General features: G+C 35.5%; 3 protein-coding genes and 1 pseudogene across 4 annotated transcripts; 2 read left to right on the top strand and 2 right to left on the bottom strand.

Annotated features, from left to right (window-relative positions):
• The first annotated feature begins 264 nt into the window (after positions 1-264).
• Positions 265-2300, top strand: LOC9301198 (annotated as a pseudogene). The gene is made up of 7 exons (XR_002329079.1): positions 265-768; positions 921-1053; positions 1145-1261; positions 1385-1450; positions 1535-1573; positions 1671-1793; positions 1877-2300. The product of XR_002329079.1 is annotated as a palmitoyl-protein thioesterase 1 (transcript).
• Positions 2301-5289: 2989 nt separating this feature from the next.
• Positions 5290-6980, top strand: LOC9299425. The gene is made up of 4 exons (XM_021010861.1): positions 5290-6092; positions 6247-6373; positions 6466-6762; positions 6847-6980. Exons 1-4 carry the CDS (start codon positions 5788-5790, stop codon positions 6907-6909), a joined length of 792 nt encoding a protein of 263 aa, XP_020866520.1. The 5' UTR covers positions 5290-5787; the 3' UTR covers positions 6910-6980.
• LOC9299424 (pentatricopeptide repeat-containing protein At5g47360) lies at positions 6927-9236 on the bottom strand. Its single transcript, XM_002863302.2, has 2 exons — positions 7596-9236; positions 6927-7478 (listed from the first exon to the last, which is right to left on the bottom strand). The coding sequence occupies exon 1, from the start codon at positions 9044-9046 to the stop codon at positions 7613-7615; it is 1434 nt and encodes a 477-aa protein (XP_002863348.1). The 5' UTR covers positions 9047-9236; the 3' UTR covers positions 6927-7478; positions 7596-7612.
• A 1587-nt stretch (positions 9237-10823) lies between these two features.
• LOC9299423 (homeobox-leucine zipper protein HAT2) lies at positions 10824-12575 on the bottom strand. The gene is made up of 4 exons (XM_021015545.1): positions 12041-12575; positions 11584-11894; positions 11417-11496; positions 10824-11316 (listed from the first exon to the last, which is right to left on the bottom strand). The coding sequence occupies exons 1-4, from the start codon at positions 12189-12191 to the stop codon at positions 11007-11009; spliced, it is 852 nt and encodes a 283-aa protein (XP_020871204.1). The 5' UTR covers positions 12192-12575; the 3' UTR covers positions 10824-11006.
• Positions 12576-20402: the final 7827 nt, after the last annotated feature.

The raw sequence follows: 20402 nt of genomic DNA, 5'->3' as shown, positions 1-20402 counted from the left end.
TTAGCATTGCCAAGATAAAATGCCTTTGTCGTACCGTAATATCCTCCCGCTTTGGACGGTATCTCTGGATTTACAAAATATGCATCATAATTACATTCGATCCATCCTATTTATAATGTTATTGTAGTAAAAATGACAAGAAATGAGTTGTTAAATATATTCGAATACCATATGATCGGATTTATAAGTTATTGTAAATATGTATATGTAATATGAAATTTCCTTAGTAATATGTAAAAAATATATACATAGTAACATAGACACGTACTAAAAGAGGCAACGCGGAGATGTCATTAGAGGAAGAACTAGGAAGCAGAGCGTTAATGCAAATGCTACCAAAAACGTTAATGCAAGATCTCAACTAATCAGCACCGTCCATTTCATACTAAAAATGTAAAAACCAATCAGCATCGTCCATTTTGTCATCTAATTATTTGTTAATTCTTACTTGGCCACAACTTCCAACCACATGACGCTCTTTCTCTTCCCTTTATATATTCGCATCTCAAAAGTTCTTGGAGACACAAAATATCATAAACATAAACATAAACGCCAATCGCAGCTTTTGTACGTTTGGCGTTTTACAATGGAGAAGGGTTTGAAGCGGTCTTGTGTTATGGTGGTGGTCGCATTCTTAGCCATGGTTCATGTCTCTGTTTCAGTTCCGTTCCTAATACTTCCTGAAATCGGAACTCAATGTTCTGATGATACAGTTGGTAACTTCACACAGCTTCTCACTAACCTCTCAGGCTCTCCTGGCTTTTGCTTGTAAGTCAATCCACAACACTTTCTTCCTTTTGACAATCCAAAGATCGGGGCTATTTATGGGTTCTTGATACTTAAGACGTGTAGAGTGACTATTTATGATGATATATTTGGTTTGATCTGATTCTTGTTTTTTTTTTTGGTATGGAATCCAGAGTAATTGGCGATGGAAATGAAATAGCCGGTTCATGGTTAATACCACTTACACAACAAGCGGAGATAGCGTGTGAGAAGGTGAAGCAAATGGAAGAGTTGAGTCATGGATACAACATTGTTGGAAGAGCTCAGGTTCTTGATGCTTTCTTGAAAACCCTAATATCGGTTTATGATTATTATTTACATGTTTCAGTTTCATGGATGTTGATGAATGATGGAACAGGGGAACCTAGTGGCTCGAGGCTTAATCGAGTTCTGCGACGGTGGCCCTCCGGTTTACAACTATATATCCTTGGCTGGTCCTCATGCTGGCATCGCCGTTCTTCCTCGGTGTACTACAGTAAGCTTTTTTATTTCCTCTAAATATCAACTATATATCTTTGATTTGATTTTAGTTTTAATCAATCAATCAGAGTAACAACATTGTATTTTTCTGTTGTTTTTGGTTTTTTCCTTGTTCAAGTCTGATTTACTTTGTGGCATAGCAAATGGGATAGGCAATGGAGATGTCTATAGCGACTTTGTTCAAGTATTGCTCTCTCTCTCTCTATATATATCATATGATTAAATCGTCAATTAGAAAATTAATTAAAATCTTCAATGACTTTTGCAGGATAGTCTTGCTCCTAGTGGTTATTTCAAAGACCCTAAAGTATGTCTCTATTCAATATAGTGTATTAGGAAACTTGCAAAATCAACAAATTAGTAAATAATGATCAAAACAAAACATAATTTTTTCTGTTTCTCAGAATGTGACAGAGTACCTGAAAGGTTGTAAGTATCTACCTAAGCTTAACAATGAGAGACCAGACCAAAGAAACCAAACTTACAAAGACCGTTTCACCAGTTTACACAACGTGGTTCTTGTCCTGGTTCGCTTCTCTTCTCTTAACCATTATACTTTTCTATTATCTTTTGATTCCTCTCTTGATGATTCTGTTTTTGTTTTATACAGTTTCAGAACGATACGGTTATTGTCCCAAAAGAGTCATCTTGGTTCGGGTTTTATCCGGATGGTGACTTAACACATGTTCTCTCTGTGGACAAGACAAAGCTCTATATAGAGGATTGGATAGGTCTGAAAGCATTGGTTGTTGCTGGAAAAGTGCAGTTTGTGAATGTACCCGGTAACCACTTAATAATAGCTGATGAGGATCTCGTCAAATACGTCGTACCTCTTCTCCAGGACCAGCAGTCTGCCGCACCAAGACTCAACCGCAAGACCAAGGAGCCCTTGCATCTTTAAAAAGAGCAAATACCTCAATCGCTATACTAATTTATGCAGTATCGAATAAGCTGATGATTGTGTGACACAAGAATCCTTCTTCTATTATGAATAACAAACATACCTATCTTGAATTATGGAATTAATACGTAGACAAACGATGAATACACAAACGGCTGAACGCATTACGGCATGGGTTGACAAACAGATAAGGAATCGAATCTCAGCCATCCGCCTGATGGGAGACAAGAGATATGAGAAGGTCTATCAATTCTGGATTCAAACCCGAGACTAAGCTATATGTGATCTTTTAAGTTTCCTTTCAGCTACTTATTCAAACAAACGAAGCACTAGTTGTACAAACGTTTATTTTTTCTTTTGAGTATAATTTAACATTACATTCAAAAAAAAAAAAAAAAAACGATGAATGAGATCTTCATCACCAGTTTTCTTCAAGGCTTCAATGATTTTCTCAACATGAGAAACTTTATCTCATTTTCTTATCAAGCATTGTTTTCGCAAGCTTAGCCCATTTATACATGAACGTTGGCAAATCTTTTGCAACCTCTTCAATATATACATGAACAACCAAGCATGCATCTCCTATTCTCGTTGGTGCTTGTTGAAGCAGTATTGATCAGAGTCATCAATAACTTATATTGTCTGCATACAGAAGTGAGTCAATGGGTACATTTAAGTATTCTTTCGATCTAGAAATGTAAAAAAGATTCAAATCTAAGATGTTGCATGGTACTATGGTAGTGTAAGATTAGAGATAAATATAATGTAACTTTGGTTCAAAGATTTTTTAATTCATATAAGGTAAAGGTACCTTGAATTGTATTCGTTATTTTTGCTTGTAGATCTTATAATCTACATAAGCTATTTTTTCTATTTAAATAATCTGTAGATTTAGTAGCTAGATAAAAAGTTAAAATTTAATTTAAAGATTTTATACTTTACAGAAGGAGCACATTTATTTGTATATTTTGTATATTCAGTTGTCAAAATAAAATATAGTCTATACTTTATACAGAGAGCAAATTAAATTTATAAATTTTGTGGATTTAAGAATTAAATATATAGATTTTATGCATTCTCTCTTGTATTTTTTTTAACTATACATAAAACAAATATGATAGGTTATTCTGTAATTCAGATAATATTAAATTCCCAACAATATATTTTCTTGTTATAAGAAGACAATTAATAACTATCTGTCAATGGCAAGTGGTACCAAGTAATTAATGCAGTGGGAGAGTAATGTTGGATATAATAATTTCTTTGATAGCTTATACTCCTATGTTTCCTTACTTCATTTTTCATTCCAAATATGGGACAAGCTTATAACAAAATATTATTCGACTTCGAATGTCAAAACATTTATAACCTCCAAATATACTTTTATTGGAAAATGGTTTTGAGATATTTTACCTGCACACCAAGTAATAGTACAGTGCCATTTTATCCCTCAACACATATTCACATATATCTTTACTTCTTTACTTTAATTTATAGTTTTCCTTTTGTATTTTAAATCACAGTACAAATAGTTTTCAAACGTTAAAGAATTTTAAAATCAATTAGATGCAGCTCCATTAAAAATGATTATTTTTATTATTTTTTGAGCGAAGATAAATAAAATTTATTTATTTATACAAATAAAGTTTTTTTGGAAAAAACATCTGATCTACTTAACATTTTTGAAGTACATTTTAAGGAATCAATCGGGTCGGTTTTTGTTTAAGTTTTTGACCCGGTTTTTAACCCGGATATTAGGCCCTTTCCCTTTGATTCCCCAAAATCTGGCCCATTTGCTGTCTTGCGGATCCAAAAAAAACTCACACACCTATAATAAAACCGTCTGCATAAATAAATGCAAGAATCTCGAGTCAATCAAGCTGTAAATATTATAACTTCCCAAAAATATAGCTTTAAAATAACTGAATCAAAAATATAGCTGTTTCATTCGCATAGTATATTCCGTCTCTATTCAATTACCTATAATGTAGCTAAACTATATATCAGGAATCAATTTGGTTTCCAAATCATTCTTCACCGTATGTAATCAGTTTTAAAAAAACCAACAGTATATGGCAATATCAATTATTGGGCCTTCATTATTTGTTTTGGCCTTTCAGTGTATTTAAGATTTTGATTATATTGTTAATTTGTGTATTTAATATTTTGATTATGATCTTAATATTAAGATTAGATGATATAAACTACCTATATTTTCAATCTATCAACCAAAAAACTATAAGTTTATATAAATCTTTTATTTTCAACTCATATCAACTAAAAAATATTAATCTTCAACTTTATATTAATATTAAGAACAAAATAATATTTTCATCTAAAACACACATACTAATAGAACAACGAAGTGATGTTTCATTACACACTCTATGTTTATATTGTATCCTGACTCATGACCATTAGTGACGGTATACCGAATTAAACAAATTATACTATTTATATAAAAGAAATATAATTATTATGTAAGACCGTGAAATAGACAAACAAATATTATAACTATTAATATCATAACTTACAACTCAAAATAAATCATCCCAACCATTCTACAAAATTATCTAAGAACACAAACAACATACAAAATTATACACTACCAATTATTAATTTATTAAAAAATAGAATTACTATAATATTAAACCTGCGGTGTACACGGTTGTGTGGATATTTAATTCTACACACAACCGACCACAATTATTTTGTAACATGAAAAAAAAAACAACAATACTAAACATAAATTACATTGATCAAAACCAAAAAATTAATTTTTTAATTAAATAATAACCCCGCGGTGTACGGCGGGTCAAATCCTAGTATGTATGTATTAATATAAACCTTATAGTCACAATGAAGGACTTGATTTATCACAGAGGGTACAAAAGTATGTTAATAAAATTATAAATCATTTTTGGCAAGAAGATTAGCTGGTTTATTATAATCCTTTATCACCCATTCAAACATTGATCTCCTCAAATCTTCTCTTCCAAACTTCTCTGATCCAATAGTAGGCTCTAAATTTAGACTTTTACCATTTACCAAGTCCACAATTCCTTTGTTGTCCCCATCAAAAATGACTCTTTGTGTAACCATGACTCCAACAGTTCTGCATTGCCATGATGAGAGCATGAAATTCACTCCCTTAGCTTGACCTGAACCAAGATAAAATTAAATGCCTTTGTCGTCATGTAATATTTATCCCGCTTTGGACGGTATCTATGGATTTACAAAAGATGCATCATAGTTACATTCGATCCATCTATTTATAATGTTACTGTAGTAAAAATGACAAGAAATTAGTTGTTAAACATATTCAAATACAATATGATTGGAATTATAAGTTATTGTAAATATGTAATATGAAATTATCTTAGTAATATGTTAAAAGTACATACATACACACGTACTAAAAGAGGCAACGCGGAGATGTCATTAGAGGAAGAACTAGGAAGCAGAACGTTAATAATGCAAATGCTACAAAAAACGTTAATGCAAGATATCAACTAATTAGCACCGTCCATTTCATACTGGAAATGTAAAAACCAATCAGCGTCGTCCATTTTGTCATCTAATTTTTTGTTAATTCTTACTTGGCCACAACTTCCAACCACATGTCGCTCTTTCTATTCCCTTTATATATTCCCATCTCAAAAGTTCTTGGAGACACAAAATATCATAAACATAAACATAAACATAAACGCCAATCACAGCTTCTGTACGTTTGGCGGTTTACAATGGAGAAAGGTTTGAAGCGGTCTTGTGTTATGGTGGTGGTTGCATTCTTAGCTATGGTTCATGTCTCTCTTTCAGTTCCGTTCATAATACTTCATGAAATCGGAACTCAATGTTCTGATGCTACAAATGCTAACTTCACACAGCTTCTCACTAACCTCTCTGGCTCTCCTGGCTTTTGCTTGTAAGTCAGTCCACACCACTTTCTTCCATTTGATGATAATCCAAAGATCGGGGCTATTTATGTGTTCTTGATATTTAAGACGTGCAGAGTGACTATTAATGATGATGTCTTTGGTTTGATCTGATTCTTGTTTTTTTTTGGGTATGAAATCCAGAGAAATTGGCAATGGAATAAGCGATTCATGGTTAATGCCACTTACACGACAAGCGGAAATAGCGTGTGATAATGTGAAGCAAATGGAAGAGTTGAGTCTAGGATACAACATTGTTGGAAGAGCTCAGGTTCTTGATACTTTCTTGAAAACCCTAATAACGATTTTTGATCATTATTTACATATTCAGTTTCATGGATATGTTGATGAATGACGGAACAGGGGAACCTAGTGGCTCGAGGCTTGATCGAGTTCTGCGACGGTGGGCCTCCTGTTTACAACTATATATCCTTGGCTGGTCCTCATGCTGGCATCGCCGCTTTTCCTCCGTGTAATGTAAGCTTTTTTATTTCCTCTAAATATCAAATATTTATCTTTTATTTGACTTTTAATCAATCAATCACAGTAACAACATCATATTTTTCTGTTGTTTTTGGTTTTTCCTTGTTCAAGTCTGGTGGCATTTGTAACATAACAAATGAGATTATCAATGGAGATGTCTATAGCGACTTTGCTCAAGTATTGATCTCTTTCTCTCTCTATATATCATATGATTAAATCGTCAATTAGAAAATTAATTAAAATCGTTAATGACTTTTGCAGGATAATCTTGCTCCTAGTGGTTATTACAAAAACCCTCATGTATGTCTCGTCTATTCACCATAGTTTATTAGGAAACTTGCAAAATCAACAAATTAGTAAACAATGATCAAAACAAAAACATTATTTTTTCTGTTTCTCAGAATGTGACAGAGTACCTGAAAGGTTGTAAGTATCTACCTAAGCTTAACAATGAGAGACCGGACCAAAGAAACCAAACTTACAAAGACCGTTTCACCAGTTTACAGAAGCTGGTTTTTGTCCTGGTTCGCTTCTCTTCTCTTAACCATTATACTTTTCTATTATCTTTTGATTCCTCTCTTGATGATTCTGTTTTTGTCTTATACAGTTTCAGAACGATACGGTTATTGTCCCAAAAGAGTCATCTTGGTTCGGGTTTTATCCAGATGGTGACTTAACACATGTTCTCCCTGTGTCCCAGACAAAGCTCTATATAGAGGATTGGATAGGTCTGAAAGCATTGGCTCGTGCTGGAAAAGTGCAGTTTGTGATTGTACCCAGTGCCCACTTAATAATTGCGGATGAAGATCTCGTCAACTACGTCGTACCTCTTCTCGAGGACCAAGTGTCTGCCGCACCAAGACTCAACCGCAAGACCAAGGAGCCCTTGCATCCTTAAAAAGAGCAAATACCTCAATCGCTAATTCGCTATACTAATTTATGCAGTATCGAATAAGCTTAGTGATGATTGTGTGAAACAAGAATCCTTCTTCTTATATAAATAAACATACCTATCTGAATAATTGAATTAATCAGTAGAGAAACGACTCATGAGATCTTCATCACCAGTTTTCTTCAAGGCTTCAATGATTTTCTCAACATGAGAAACTTTCAATCTCATTTTCTTATCAAGCATTGATTTCGCAAGCTTCGCAGCTTCCCAAGAATTCCCCTGTTGGCAGAGACCAAGCAAAAGAACCGCATATATATCCGAGTCCATCGTTGATTTCACATCCTCCTTCTCGATTTCTTGATACAGAACGAAACAATCGAGATACCTTTCCGACAAACATAACTCCCTAAAAACATGAGTGCACGCAAGACCATCAGGTCTAATCCCACGAACCAACATCAGACGGAAAATCTTTTCCGCCTCTTCCCATCTTTTCATACGGATTAGCGACACAGTAGCCGAACTAAAACATTCAGAAAGAGAAACACCACCGAGTTTCACCAACTTATCAATCAACTTAGAAAGATCCTTAACATCCTCATCATTCTCCAAAACCCCCTGAATCAAAACACTAGCAGTAACACGATTCGGCGTGCACCCTCGATCCCCCATTCTATCCAATACCAACAACGCCTCTCTAATCCGCTTCTTCTCACAAAACGATTGAATTACCAAAGTATAAGTAACCGCATTCGGACTAATCAATCCACCACCGTCTTCTTTCTCCATTTCCGCCAACAACTCTAACGCTGTCTCCATATCACCAGACTTGCAAACTCCTTCTAGAATCCTCGAATACGTCACAGTGTTAAGCACACAATCATGCTTACTCATCTCCTTAGCTAACTTCCAAGCTTCATCAATCTTACCCGCATTGCAATACCCATTAATCATCGCCGTATAAGTAATCACATCTGGATAAAGATCAACACAATCCATCTCTTTCATCAACATATCAGCCATACTCAAATCTCCTTTATCAGCAAACAACCTAATCACCAAATTATACGCAACAGTGTCTGCGCATAAATCGAATTCAGGAAACTTCCTTAATACCCACAATGCCTCATCAGCGAGTTTCGCTTGATTACACAGAGTCAAAACAATCCACATCGTCTTAACACTAACAAAGCATTCTTCTTTCTTATAAGCTTCAACAACGTCTTTGATCAAATCTGGGTTTGCTCTAATCTTAAGAAAGTCGCAAGCTTTGGTATACATGTAAGGACTGTGTCTATGGCTGGATTGAGTTCCTGCCCATATGAAAAACCTAAGACCCAATTGAAATTGATTTGGATCGCATCTTCTTATTACCTCGTTGATAGAAGAGGAGTCCAAATTTACATTAGCTGAGGCTAAATCCTTCTCGGGATTGCTTGTGCCTCCTTGAAGATGGCCGTATAATCTATCGGCGGCTGAGACAGTTGTGGAAAACCGTAAAGCTGAGATTTTTGAGGGATGAGATAGTAATGAAGGAGGCAACAGACGAGAAATCAAGTGATTTAGCATCTGGGTCGCTATAAGTGTAGCGATCGGTGAAAGATTTCGTTAAGAAAATCGTAAATGGAGGAGGAAACTTGAGTGAGAGAGAGAGAGAGTTTCGCAGATGGAAACGACGACGAAGACTAAACGTATGGGCCGACATAATAATTCAGCCCATTAAGACCCAATAAGAGTTGCTCATACATTTTTGTCAATTAAGACCCGGTCGTAATAAAACAGGAAAGTCGGTCATTTCGTACCCAACCTTTTCAGTAGTGTTCAATTCATACATGAAAGTTTACTATGTGCTAATACATACCCAAGCTTTTAAAATTTTCAAATTTCATACCCAAACTTATCAAATTGTGCGAAATCACACATCTCTTGTCTCTATTGCTGACGTGGATGTCACGTCGTTGATGACGTTGATGACGTGGTTGCCACATCCTTCATGACGTCGTTGCCACGTCATCATCATTTTAAACAAAAATAAAAATTAATTTTTTTTCTCTTCTCATTTTTTCCATCACTATCATCCAACGGAACTGTGATATTTGATGTAAGAATTTAAAATCTTCTTTTCGAGACTGATAACTAATATTTTAGCCAAAACTAATATTTAAACCGAGTTTATAAACTCCAAATTTGCAATTCTTCTAAAAATCTTCAAATCACTTTTAGTAGAAAACATAAACCCTTACAATATATCTTCTATATTAATCAAAAGACATTTTTAAGTTGATAACAAAAAAAGAGAACTTAATTACATATATTACTATAAGAATAAATTGTATTCTAAGAACAAATTTAATATATGTCTTCAAAGATTAATATATAAGATTATTGTAGGGTTTATATTTTTCATTGAAAGCGATTTGAAAATTTTTAGAAAAAGAATTGCGAATTTTGAGTGTAGAAACTCGGTTTAAATATTAGTTTCAGTTAAAATATTAGTTATAAGTCTTGAAAAGAAGATTCTAAATTCTTACATTAAATATATAATTTTTTTCACAATTCCGTTGGATGATAGTGATGGACAAAAAACATGAGAAAATGAAAAAAATTAATTTTTATTTTTGTTTAAAATGGTGATGACATGGCAACGACGTCATGAAAAACGTGGCAACCAGATCATCAACGTCATCAACAACGTGACATCCACGTCAGCAGTAAAGACAAAAGTTGTGTGATTTCTCACAATTTGATAAGTTTGGGTATAAAATTTGAAAATTTTAAAAGATTGGATATGTATTAGCACATAGTAAACTTTGATGTATGAATTGAACACTACTGTATAGGTAGGGTATGAAATAGCCGACTTTCCTAATAAAACACTTACTTTTATTCAATCCGCAAATGGATATCCGGAGTAACGGATCTTGGTAAAACTGACCGATCCGCTAAATAACCGACTTTTTACCTTAGCCTAATATTTATTAGTAAATCATGTGTAAAAAAAATTATTCGTAGCCGCATAATAATTCTATATTCCAAAACAGAAGTATTTTTTTTTTTTGGTGAGCAACAGAAGTATTTGTTTATAAACAAAAATAAAACAAAACGATCTTTAACAAGTGTCCAAATATATAAGAAAATCGGAAAATCTGAAAGAAATAACGTTGCTTTTTATCAGATCTGAACAGTTTATCACAATAATTTATCATTTCGTTAAAACTTGCAATTAAGCTACACTTATAACATGCTCATAAACCGAAACGATAGATTTATCTAGAAAACGTTTGTAAATTTTTGGTCTAATTTAGAACTCGTGTAAGATATCAAAAAGAGAGTTTCATAAATTTGGTTAAGATTGCGAGATTGTAACTAATTTTTGCTAATTTAAATATTTTAAGGTTGCAGATCATACATAGGACTATAGGACTAGTTCATGAGAAGGCCAATCATCCAAAATTACAATGACCCTACACAGATAGACCATAACAATAACAAAAAATACCAAAACACCCTTTCCTCACTAAATTAAAAATCACGATCGTGGACGCAAGGCTTCAAAATTCAGCCCATGACCAACTTGACCAGCACAAGCAACCCACGGGTTGATCGAAACGGGCCTTTGATTATGGTGATGGTTCGATGATGATGGGCCAGCCACACGCTCGCACGAAGGACACATGATGAGCGTAGTGGGTGGAGTCATCTGGCCGTAGAATTGTGGAGACAGCTTGAGAGTACGAAGCTCCATAGCCTCTTTCTGAAGTCTCCGATTCTCTTCCGTTAGCTTCTCTACGCACCGTTTCAAGTACTCGCAATCTACCTCCGTTTGCTTTAACTTGGTTCTGTAATTAAAAACAAAAATCGGAATTTGTAAATTTAAAACTTCTACTCAAGGGTATAAATGTAATTTACAATTTTGGTGTTAAGACAAGAAAATCTCACCTAGCTCTTCTGTTTTGGAACCACACTTCCACTTGTCTTGCCGTCAAGTTCAGCTTCTTAGCCAGAGCTAGCTTTTGTTTCTGTAAAATTACAATAATAACCTTGATTATTTCATGGTAACGATAATATCATTTGATTTCATCGTCTAAAACAGATTTTACACTTACGGGATTGAGAGTGTTGTGTTCTTTGAATGTCTCTTCGAGAAAAGCAGATTGATCTTTTGATAACCTGAGCTTCTTCCTCGACGTTTCGCCGCCGTCTTCTTCTTCGTCGGAGGTTCCACGTGAATACCCTCGATCCGGAGTGATCTCATCGTGATCGTCGCCGGAGCCAACGCCGGTGCCGGAGATTCCTTCTCTCTCACTCCTCTTGCCACTTATGGTGCTTGAGATCGTACTGTTTGGAGACGAAACTCCTGTTTCTTCCTCGCAGTTAGTCGTTGATGGAAAACTATTCACGTCTATTTTGCGAAGATCTGCAAAGAGCAATCATATTTTAGGTTTGAGATCTGTTTTTATTTTACTTGGAAACGAAGAAAAGTCTCATCCTTCAATTTTGAGATCTGTTCTGTTTCTTTAAAACAAAACAGAGAGGAGGTTTGAGATTTTCATAAGCATATACCTGATGTAGGAGCGAATGTTTGGTTCCATGGGTATCTCTGGAGATTGTTTGATAATGAAGAGTTAGGATTCAGATTCAGCTGAAGAGGATTGCTGTTTTGTGAAAACCCTAAGCTTAAGCTCAAACCCAGATCTTCTTTTCCCATCATCATGATTTGATTTCCTCCACAAGAACTCAACAGTTTCAAGAATTATCTTTTCTTAGGAGAATAGAGAAAGAAAGAAAGAACACGAAAAGGTTTTGTTCTTCTGAGTAGAGAAAGAAATTAGCTTGAAAATAATACAGATGGTTTGTTTCAACTCGAAGTTAGGACTCTTGAGGGAGAGAAATAGAGAGAGAGAGAGATGTGAGATGGTATTGAAGAAGAGAGGGGATTAATATAGTACTTTGAATGATGAGAGATTTTGTCAGGTGGCTAATTGCAATCCATCATTATTGTTTCTTTTGTTTTGGACTTCTATTACTTTATCTCCAACTTAATTGTGTCCCCCCCTTTGGCCCTTGCCATGTCTTTCTTTTTGTACTTTCTCAATATTTATGTTTTTTCTTTAACAAAAAAAAAGATGACCACATTTTTAGTTGATTTCTTACAAGAACCCATGTATCATAAGATGGCCAATCTTGTGTCTGAAGATTTAAAGCCAATGTCATTAAAACCAATACAAGTGAATCATCGTGCGATGTTTTGTATATGGATAACGCAGTTTGCACCTTGTGTTAGTTATCATGATTTATATCATGTACTCCCTCCGTTTCTAAAAGATTGATGTTCTACTTTTTGTTATTTGTTTCACAAAGATTGATTTTCTAGCTTTTTTTCTTTATTTTTATTGATTTATAATAATAAATCCTAAACTTCAAGGCGTAATGATTGAAAATAATTAACTTTCTTAAATTACTATTGGTTGATAATTATTTTAAAATATGTAATATTAAAATTAATGTTTAAATGATTAAACAATGATTGAATTCTTAATATACGTAAAAACTCTAAAACATCAAACTATTAGGAACAGAGGGAGGGAGTATATATAGTATCTCAAAGTTGGTAAATATTAAATCTCGTACTTCGTTTTGTCTTAATCAAGTACACGTCATAATAATCAAAGTTCATGCATTATGCAGATGTCAAGAATCAAGTTAGTTATATAGAAATCAAAAGTTTAAAGAACTGCACTTCTTTATTAGATTTAGAAAACTCTCACAAAAACTAAATCTCTCTATTGAAGTCTTGTAGAACAACTCTCTACATAGAACTCTTTATATAGGCATAAGCAACATCCTAAACCTATTAGGATTACAAAACCAATTTCCATATTTTGTAAACCTTGTTTTCCTTTTTTCTAGTTCTCTAGAAACTTCCACTTTCTAAAGAAACTTGTTCCCCAAGTTCTGGAATTATCCAACATTCACCCCCGTAATTCCAACACGAATTGCAGGGTCTTCGATTGCTTGTACTCCGATCAAGTTCCTCATTTCCTTGAATTTGATTCGGGCTAGTGGCTTCGTAAGTATGTTCGCCTTCTGTAGTGTACCAGGAACATGCTCCACCTCTATTTGATCATTCTCCACACACTCTCTAATGAAGTGATATTTCTTGAGAATGTGTTTGCTCCTTCCATGAAAGACCGGGTTCTTGGTGAGAGCAATGGCTGACTTATTGTCAATCCTCAGTGTGACCTTCTCGTTTTTGCTAAGTATTTCTTCCATTAACTCCTTAAGCCATATAGCTTGCTTTGCGGCTTCCGTAGCTGCCATGAACTCAGCTTCGCAAGACGATAACGCGACGTTGGGCTGTTTCTGCGATGTCCACGTGATTGGTGATGAACCGAAGTAGAAGATGTGACCCGACGTGCTTCTTCCATCATCGATATCAATGTTATGACTACTATCACTGTATCCAATCACCTTGCTTGATTCATCTCTCCTGAAAAACAAACCCAAATTGGTAGTTCCCTTTACATATCTTAGTACCTGTTTAAGAGCTTGGCCATGACTCTCTCTCGGACTTTGCATGTATCGACTTAGAACTCCAACAGCATATGCCAAGTCTGGTCTCGTGTGAAGCAGGTACCTCAAGCATCCAATGCTTCTCCTGTATGCCGTGGCATCAATCTCTGGCTCACTTTCTGCCTTTGAGAGCTTTATGTTTGCATTCATTGGAACTTGTGTGGGATTACATGTGTCCATCTTTGTATCCAAGAGAATTCCTTTTGCATAACCCTCTTGCTTTATGCGAATCCCATCAGCTCCTTGTATGACTTCAATTCCAAGATAGTATGTCAATTTGCCTAGATCAGACATCTCAAATTCTCTTGACATATCTTTCTTGAATTGATTGATGACTTTTAATGATGTTCCTGTCACGAACAAGTCATCTACGTATATTGCCACGATCAAGTAGTCTCCCTTATCCCCTTTGAGATACACGGACAACTCTTTCACACATCTCTTGAGGCCCATCTCTTTAAACACACGATTAAGCTTCACATTCCATGCCCTAGGAGCTTGGCGTAGTCCGTATAGTGCTTTGTGAAGTCGGTAGACTCTGTTTTCTTCTCCTTTCTTTTCAAATCCCTCAGGTTGGCTTACATAGACGGTTTCATTAAGGTCTCCGTTTAAGAAGGCCGTCTTGACGTCTAAGTGATGTATCTCCCAACCTTTTGCTGCTGCAAGTGCTATGAGAGAGCGGATGGTTTCGATCCGAGCAACAGGGGCAAACGCTTCTTCAAAATCAATGCCTTGTTGTTGTACATAGCCTTTTGCTACTAGCCTCGCTTTGTACTTGTTCACCGAACCATCTGCTTTTCTTTTGATCTTAAAGATCCATTTTAAACCTATTGGTTTTACCCCAATTGGTTTGTCAACAAGCTCCCAAGTCATGTTTTTCACGATTGAATCTATTTCAGCCATCATAGCTTCAATCCATTCTCGAAGATCCTTAGCTTCCCAATAGCTTTCTGGCTCGCCATCAATGGTGAACAGCAGCTTCTCACTTTCTATGTCAGCAAGAAGAATGTAATCATCAAGATATCTTGGTCTGTTGATTGCACGCCCGTACCTTGTTACGTACTGCTGGTTTTGGGCTTCTTCTTGATGTTCGTCATTATCGTTCTCAGCCTCTGCTTCTTCGTCTTGATTTTCAGGTTGCGGATCTTCTTGATAATCATCATTGTTCACTTGATTATCGTTATTAATATTGCCATCTTCAATAACTCCATTAAGTGTGAGCTTAAACATTCCAGGTTCTCCGCTCTCTTGTTGTGACAATGATGACCAGTCCCAAGCTTTCTTCTCTTCAAATATTACATCTCTGCTTACAAACACCTTCCTCGTGGTTGGGTCGTAGAGACGATAGGCTTTGGAGCCTTGTTCAGTTCCAAGATTGATCACACATCGCGACCTATCGTCTAGCTTCTTTAGATAAGGTCCGGTGATCTTTATATATGCGACACATCCAAAGACTCTTAAATGTTCAATATTCGGTTTCTTGGACATGAGGCACTCATATGGTGTTTGATCTTTCAAAGCTTTTGTAGGGACTCGGTTGATGAGATATGTGGAGTGACGTACGGCTTCTCCCCACATATCATTCGGAATTTTCATTGCCTTAAGCAAACTTCTTGTCATCTCCATCAGAGTGCGATTTCTCCTTTCTACTACACCATTCTGTTGAGGCGTGTATGGTGCAGTTAAGTGACGATTAACTCCGTTTTCTTCACAAAACGAGTTGAATTCATTCGAGGTAAACTCTCCTCCTCTATCGGTGCGAAAAGTTTTAATCGATTTCCCCAATTGCTTCTCCACAAAATCTTTAAATCTTTTGAACCGATCAAACGTCTCACTCTTCTCCTTCAACAACATTGTCCACATGTATCTTGAGAAATCATCAATTAATACGAAAACGTACCGATTGTTTGCTAGTGTTGGCGGTGAGATAGGTCCGCATAAGTCTCCGTGAATCAACTCCAAGGCTTGAGTTGCCCGGTAAGACGCTTTGATTGGGAAAGGTTTTCTTGTTTGTTTCCCAACTAAGCATGCGTTGCAGATGCTTTCCTCTAATTGAATATGTGGCAACCCAATGACCATCTCCTTTTTCACCATGTTATTCAGGACACCAACACTTATATGACCAAGTCGTGAATGCCAAGTCATTGCTTCATCATCGCTTTGTATTTGTAGACACTTTGGAAAGCTTATTTCCATTGGTGTCTTGTAGAGACGGTTTGGCGATCGTATGACCTGTACTAGTAACCTTCCTTGTGCATCACTCAACGTGAGAGCTTCACCTTTCATGTTGACTTCGCACCCGTGTTCTGTCGCTTGTCCCAGGCTTATGATATTGTGCTTAAGCTCAGGTATATAGTAGATGTCTTTGAGTGCCCTCTTATCACCATTCTTGCTTACAAACACTATAGTACCTTTTCCCACAATATCAACATACGACCCATCACCAAACTTCACTTTTCCTTTTATGTTTTCATCTAGGCTTGAGAAAAATTCCTTGTTCCCTGTCATGTGATTACTTGCTCCATTGTCAAGATACCAAATACTCTTGTTATTGGTATCATATACCTTCGGGAATACCTTTTCTTCATTTAGGAACACCACCTCGTGTATGTAAAGCGCGTCAGCTTCTTGTGTTTCATTCAGATTCGTTTCTTGTTGTTCTATAGGTCTCTCAGGGCATTTAGCTACAAAGTGACCAGGCTTGTCACATCTCCAACAGATTATTTTGGATCGATCTCTCTGTTGGTGTTGTTGCTCTGCGTTTTCTCCTCCTTTGTTTTGGCCGTTGGACCTCCCTCGTCCTCTGCCTCTTCCGGAGCTAGTGTTGCCCTGATTTCCTCTTCCATACCCTCCACGGTTGAATCCTCCTCTACCTCTGGCTCCTCCATGCGAGTTTCCATAGCCACCACGGGTATTATTGGAGTTGGAAAACATAAGTTTTCCCTGATCTTCTCTTTGGGTGTTCTTCTTTACTCGATCTTCATAGGCTTTGATTCTTCCTACTATGTCTTCAAAGCCAGTAGTCTTTAAATCAAGTACTTGTTCGAGAGACGCTACGATGTGAATGAATTTCTCTGGAAGTGCTGACAAAAACTTCTTCACAAGTTTTGTTTCATCAAGGATTTCCCCTAGGGAAGCCGATTGAGCTGCTAGTCCTGACATCTTCCCTGCAAATTCATCCACTGTCTCTGAATCTCCCATCGTCAACCGATCTAGTTCAGCTTTTAGGGTTTGGAGTCTCGCTTCCTTCACTCGGTCCGCTCCCTGGTGACGGGATTTTATCGAATTCCATATGCTTTTAGCTAGATCTTGCTCTCCTATTTGTAAGATAAGTGCCTCGGGGATAGATTGGAATATTAGTGCCGTCGCCACATTGTTTTTCTTTTGATCCCCGTTTCCTGGATCAATTGTATCCCATACTTCACTTACACGAAGCATTACCTTCATCCTCATCGCCCAGACCGTGTAGTTCGTCGGTGTTAACATTGGACATTTTATCGACGGAGCTCCAAGGTCCTTCGTTCGTGGTGGAGGATTCTGCACATCCGCCATGGTTGATCACAGGTCTTGATCCTTCAAAGCTTCAACACAAGCTCTGATACCAATTCAAGTTAGTTATATAGAAATCAAAAGTTTAAAGAACTGCACTTCTTTATTAGATTTAGAAAACTCTCACAAAAACTAAATCTCTCTATTGAAGTCTTGTAGAACAACTCTCTACATAGAACTCCTTATATAGGCATAAGCAACATCCTAAACCTATTAGGATTACAAAACCAATTTCCATATTTTGTAAACCTTGTTTTCCTTTTTTCTAGTTCTCTAGAAACTTCCACTTTCTAAAGAAACTTGTTCCCCAAGTTCTGGAATTATCCAACAAAGAAAAAAAGTATAGAAAATAGTATCTTGATTAGTTACGGCATACCGAGCTGAGTCAAATCTCCAATAGTGTAGCCAATTATTTGTCCAAATACTTTTAAAGAAAGAGTTCAAAGAAAAAAAGTATTTTGAAGTTGGATATAATGGAATATTGACTAATTGGAGTGGTTGGTACAAAACACAATAAAAAAGAATCTGAACTTGTTCAAAGTTGTGGACCAACCAACGGTTATGAACCAATGATATACGTGTGACATGAATATTTGCACATAAATATCATCATCATGGTTTCTACTTTCATCAACAATGACATTTTCAAGCTATACTTTTATTTTTTCTTCCGTCAGTAAAACCTTTAAATATTTGTGCTTTTGCCTTTAGAAATACTAAAATTTAAATGTGAGCATTGAGCAATATTGGTCAAGAATGTGTAGAAACCACTTTACGTACAGTAACATGGATGGCATTGTAGAGATAGGAGCATGTGGGTCATCACAGCGTGATCGTGCGTGTTGTGTTGTTTCCTCACTCGCCTGCTCCTTATCATGTGTAACCATCAGCCTCAATCAATGCTAACTTGTTAATTATTTGATGACTTTAAGTGCCTTACTTTTTTAGTATCATCTAGTAATATTCCTTTCTTTTCATACAATTTTTTTTTTTTTGGTAAAAGTTTTCAAACAAAATATAGTTGTAGCTAGGCTAACTTGTGTTTTTGTAAATAGTTGTTTTACAATGATTTGAAGCATGTAATTTTTTGGTTGTAGTAGTCTTCTAGCTAGTGTCGTTGCATAATCATAATCCGATTTAAAATATCATGGTGTACATGTAAGAAAAATGATTGGTTTGATATACTTTTGTACGAAATATATCTGCTATAAGAGATTTAAATATGTAAAATGCAATTCCAAAACTCAATTTAATAATGTTTTTTGTCTGTAACCTAGAAACGTAGTTCATGAGATTAAAACAACAAAAATATTATCACAAACGATTATATTACAAACCTTGGTTAAATCATCTAATAAAAGTCGTTTTGTTGATGCTCTCGTATGAAAGAAAAAAAAGAAGTGGAACACGTGTACTTTACGCGCTGGCATAGAAAGTAAAGGAGACGGCAATGGGGCGACAATTATTGAGAGCAAAAAGATGGGTTTCGTGATGAAAAGTGGGACCTAGTGCTTTACACAAGATCCGACAAGATGTCGGAGTTGTGTTTCAGTGTGATCTGGCTGTCCCACGTGTTCACGCTTATTTGTGCCACACGCACTAACCAAGTGCGTTATATCCACTCGCGCATGTTTTCGTTTAATCATTTACCCCCAAAGTAAAAGAGAGTCCGCAAAGCAAAGCATGATGAGCAATAATTATTTAGTGATGATGCTTCAGTAATTTTTATGTAAGTATATATTGACAATAAAATTGTACTCCCTCCATTCCTAAAAGATTGATGTTCTAGCTTTTGTTATTTGTTCCACAAAAAATGATTTTCTAGCTTTTTTCTTTATTTTTATTGATTTATAATAATAAATCGTAATGATTAAAAATAATTAACTTTCTTAAATTATTATTGGTTGATAATTATTTTAAAATATATAATATTAAAATTAATATTCAAATGATTAAACAATGATTGAATTCTTAATATGCATGAAAACTCTAAAACATCAAACTATTAGGAACAGAGGAAATATGTTCTTGGTGTTGACTGTTGAGGTTTGAGTTCGGCCTAACCAAGGTTCAAACTGGCTCTACTAAGCCTAACTTTAGCACTTAAGCATGACCGCTGATCTTGCACTATATTACAATAGGGTCAAACAATTCTTAACGAGAACATATTCAACATAGCCTAGATGAGACCATGTTCTGTCCGTAATGGTGAATATAATGACTCTTTTTTCGGCATTTAGCCCTACTAGCACTTTGGTATCGTTAAATTGTAGATAGCAAATTGGATATAACGTCTTCCAAAAACCATCAGCTTGCTATTTCACATTTTTTCCGAATTTTTTCAGTAGAGCCTCCTCTCTTTTAAGGTAGTGGAGATTGGAGAAGGATTTTTGTTCCTTCGAGAAGGATACTATTACCTTAGTTTCTCAACTTACATGATATAATTAAGTGAAAAATCATAAGGCAACGGAATATTTTAAAAGTATATAACAAAGTATATATGTGTTGTAATCATTTTATATGTTTGGCAATTGTGTAGGACTAATAATCATGGTTTTGCTTAATCATATGTTTCATGCATGTGTATATTAGCTTTGATTGTTCTTTACAGCATTTTGGCTGTAGAACGAGGATATCATTGGCGATATTGAATACTCTTTTTTTTTTCCTTAACCTAAACTAACCAATTATTCTCTAAACAAATAGTATATATGTCCAATTGTCCTCTCACATGTACTGAGATCTGTTAACTGGCAAATGGCAATATTTGATTTTTTTTTTTTAGATTTAGGAAAAAATCAAT

The sequence above is a fragment of the Arabidopsis lyrata genome (assembly GCF_000004255.2).
Source record: "Arabidopsis lyrata subsp. lyrata unplaced genomic scaffold ARALYscaffold_8, whole genome shotgun sequence".
Classification (NCBI taxonomy): domain Eukaryota; kingdom Viridiplantae; phylum Streptophyta; class Magnoliopsida; order Brassicales; family Brassicaceae; genus Arabidopsis; species Arabidopsis lyrata.
Note: the sequence above shows the minus strand (reverse complement) of the source record. Positions and strands in the feature narration are given on the sequence as shown.

Excerpts from the sequence above, each read along its gene's own strand:
- LOC9299425 (XM_021010861.1), top strand. The coding sequence starts at position 5,788 with ATGTCGCTCTTTCTATTCCCTTTATATATTCCCATCTCAAAAGTTCTT. Across the intron at positions 6,374-6,465 it reads ACATTGTTGGAAGAGCTCAG|GGGAACCTAGTGGCTCGAGG; the intron begins GTTCTTGATACT and ends ATGACGGAACAG. Across the intron at positions 6,763-6,846 it reads TCTATAGCGACTTTGCTCAA|GATAATCTTGCTCCTAGTGG; the intron begins GTATTGATCTCT and ends TGACTTTTGCAG.
- LOC9299424 (XM_002863302.2), bottom strand. The coding sequence starts at position 9,046 with ATGCTAAATCACTTGATTTCTCGTCTGTTGCCTCCTTCATTACTATCT.
- LOC9299423 (XM_021015545.1), bottom strand. The coding sequence starts at position 12,191 with ATGATGATGGGAAAAGAAGATCTGGGTTTGAGCTTAAGCTTAGGGTTT. Across the intron at positions 11,497-11,583 it reads AACACAACACTCTCAATCCC|AAACAAAAGCTAGCTCTGGC; the intron begins GTAAGTGTAAAA and ends GTAATTTTACAG. Across the intron at positions 11,317-11,416 it reads TTCCAAAACAGAAGAGCTAG|AACCAAGTTAAAGCAAACGG; the intron begins GTGAGATTTTCT and ends TTTTAATTACAG.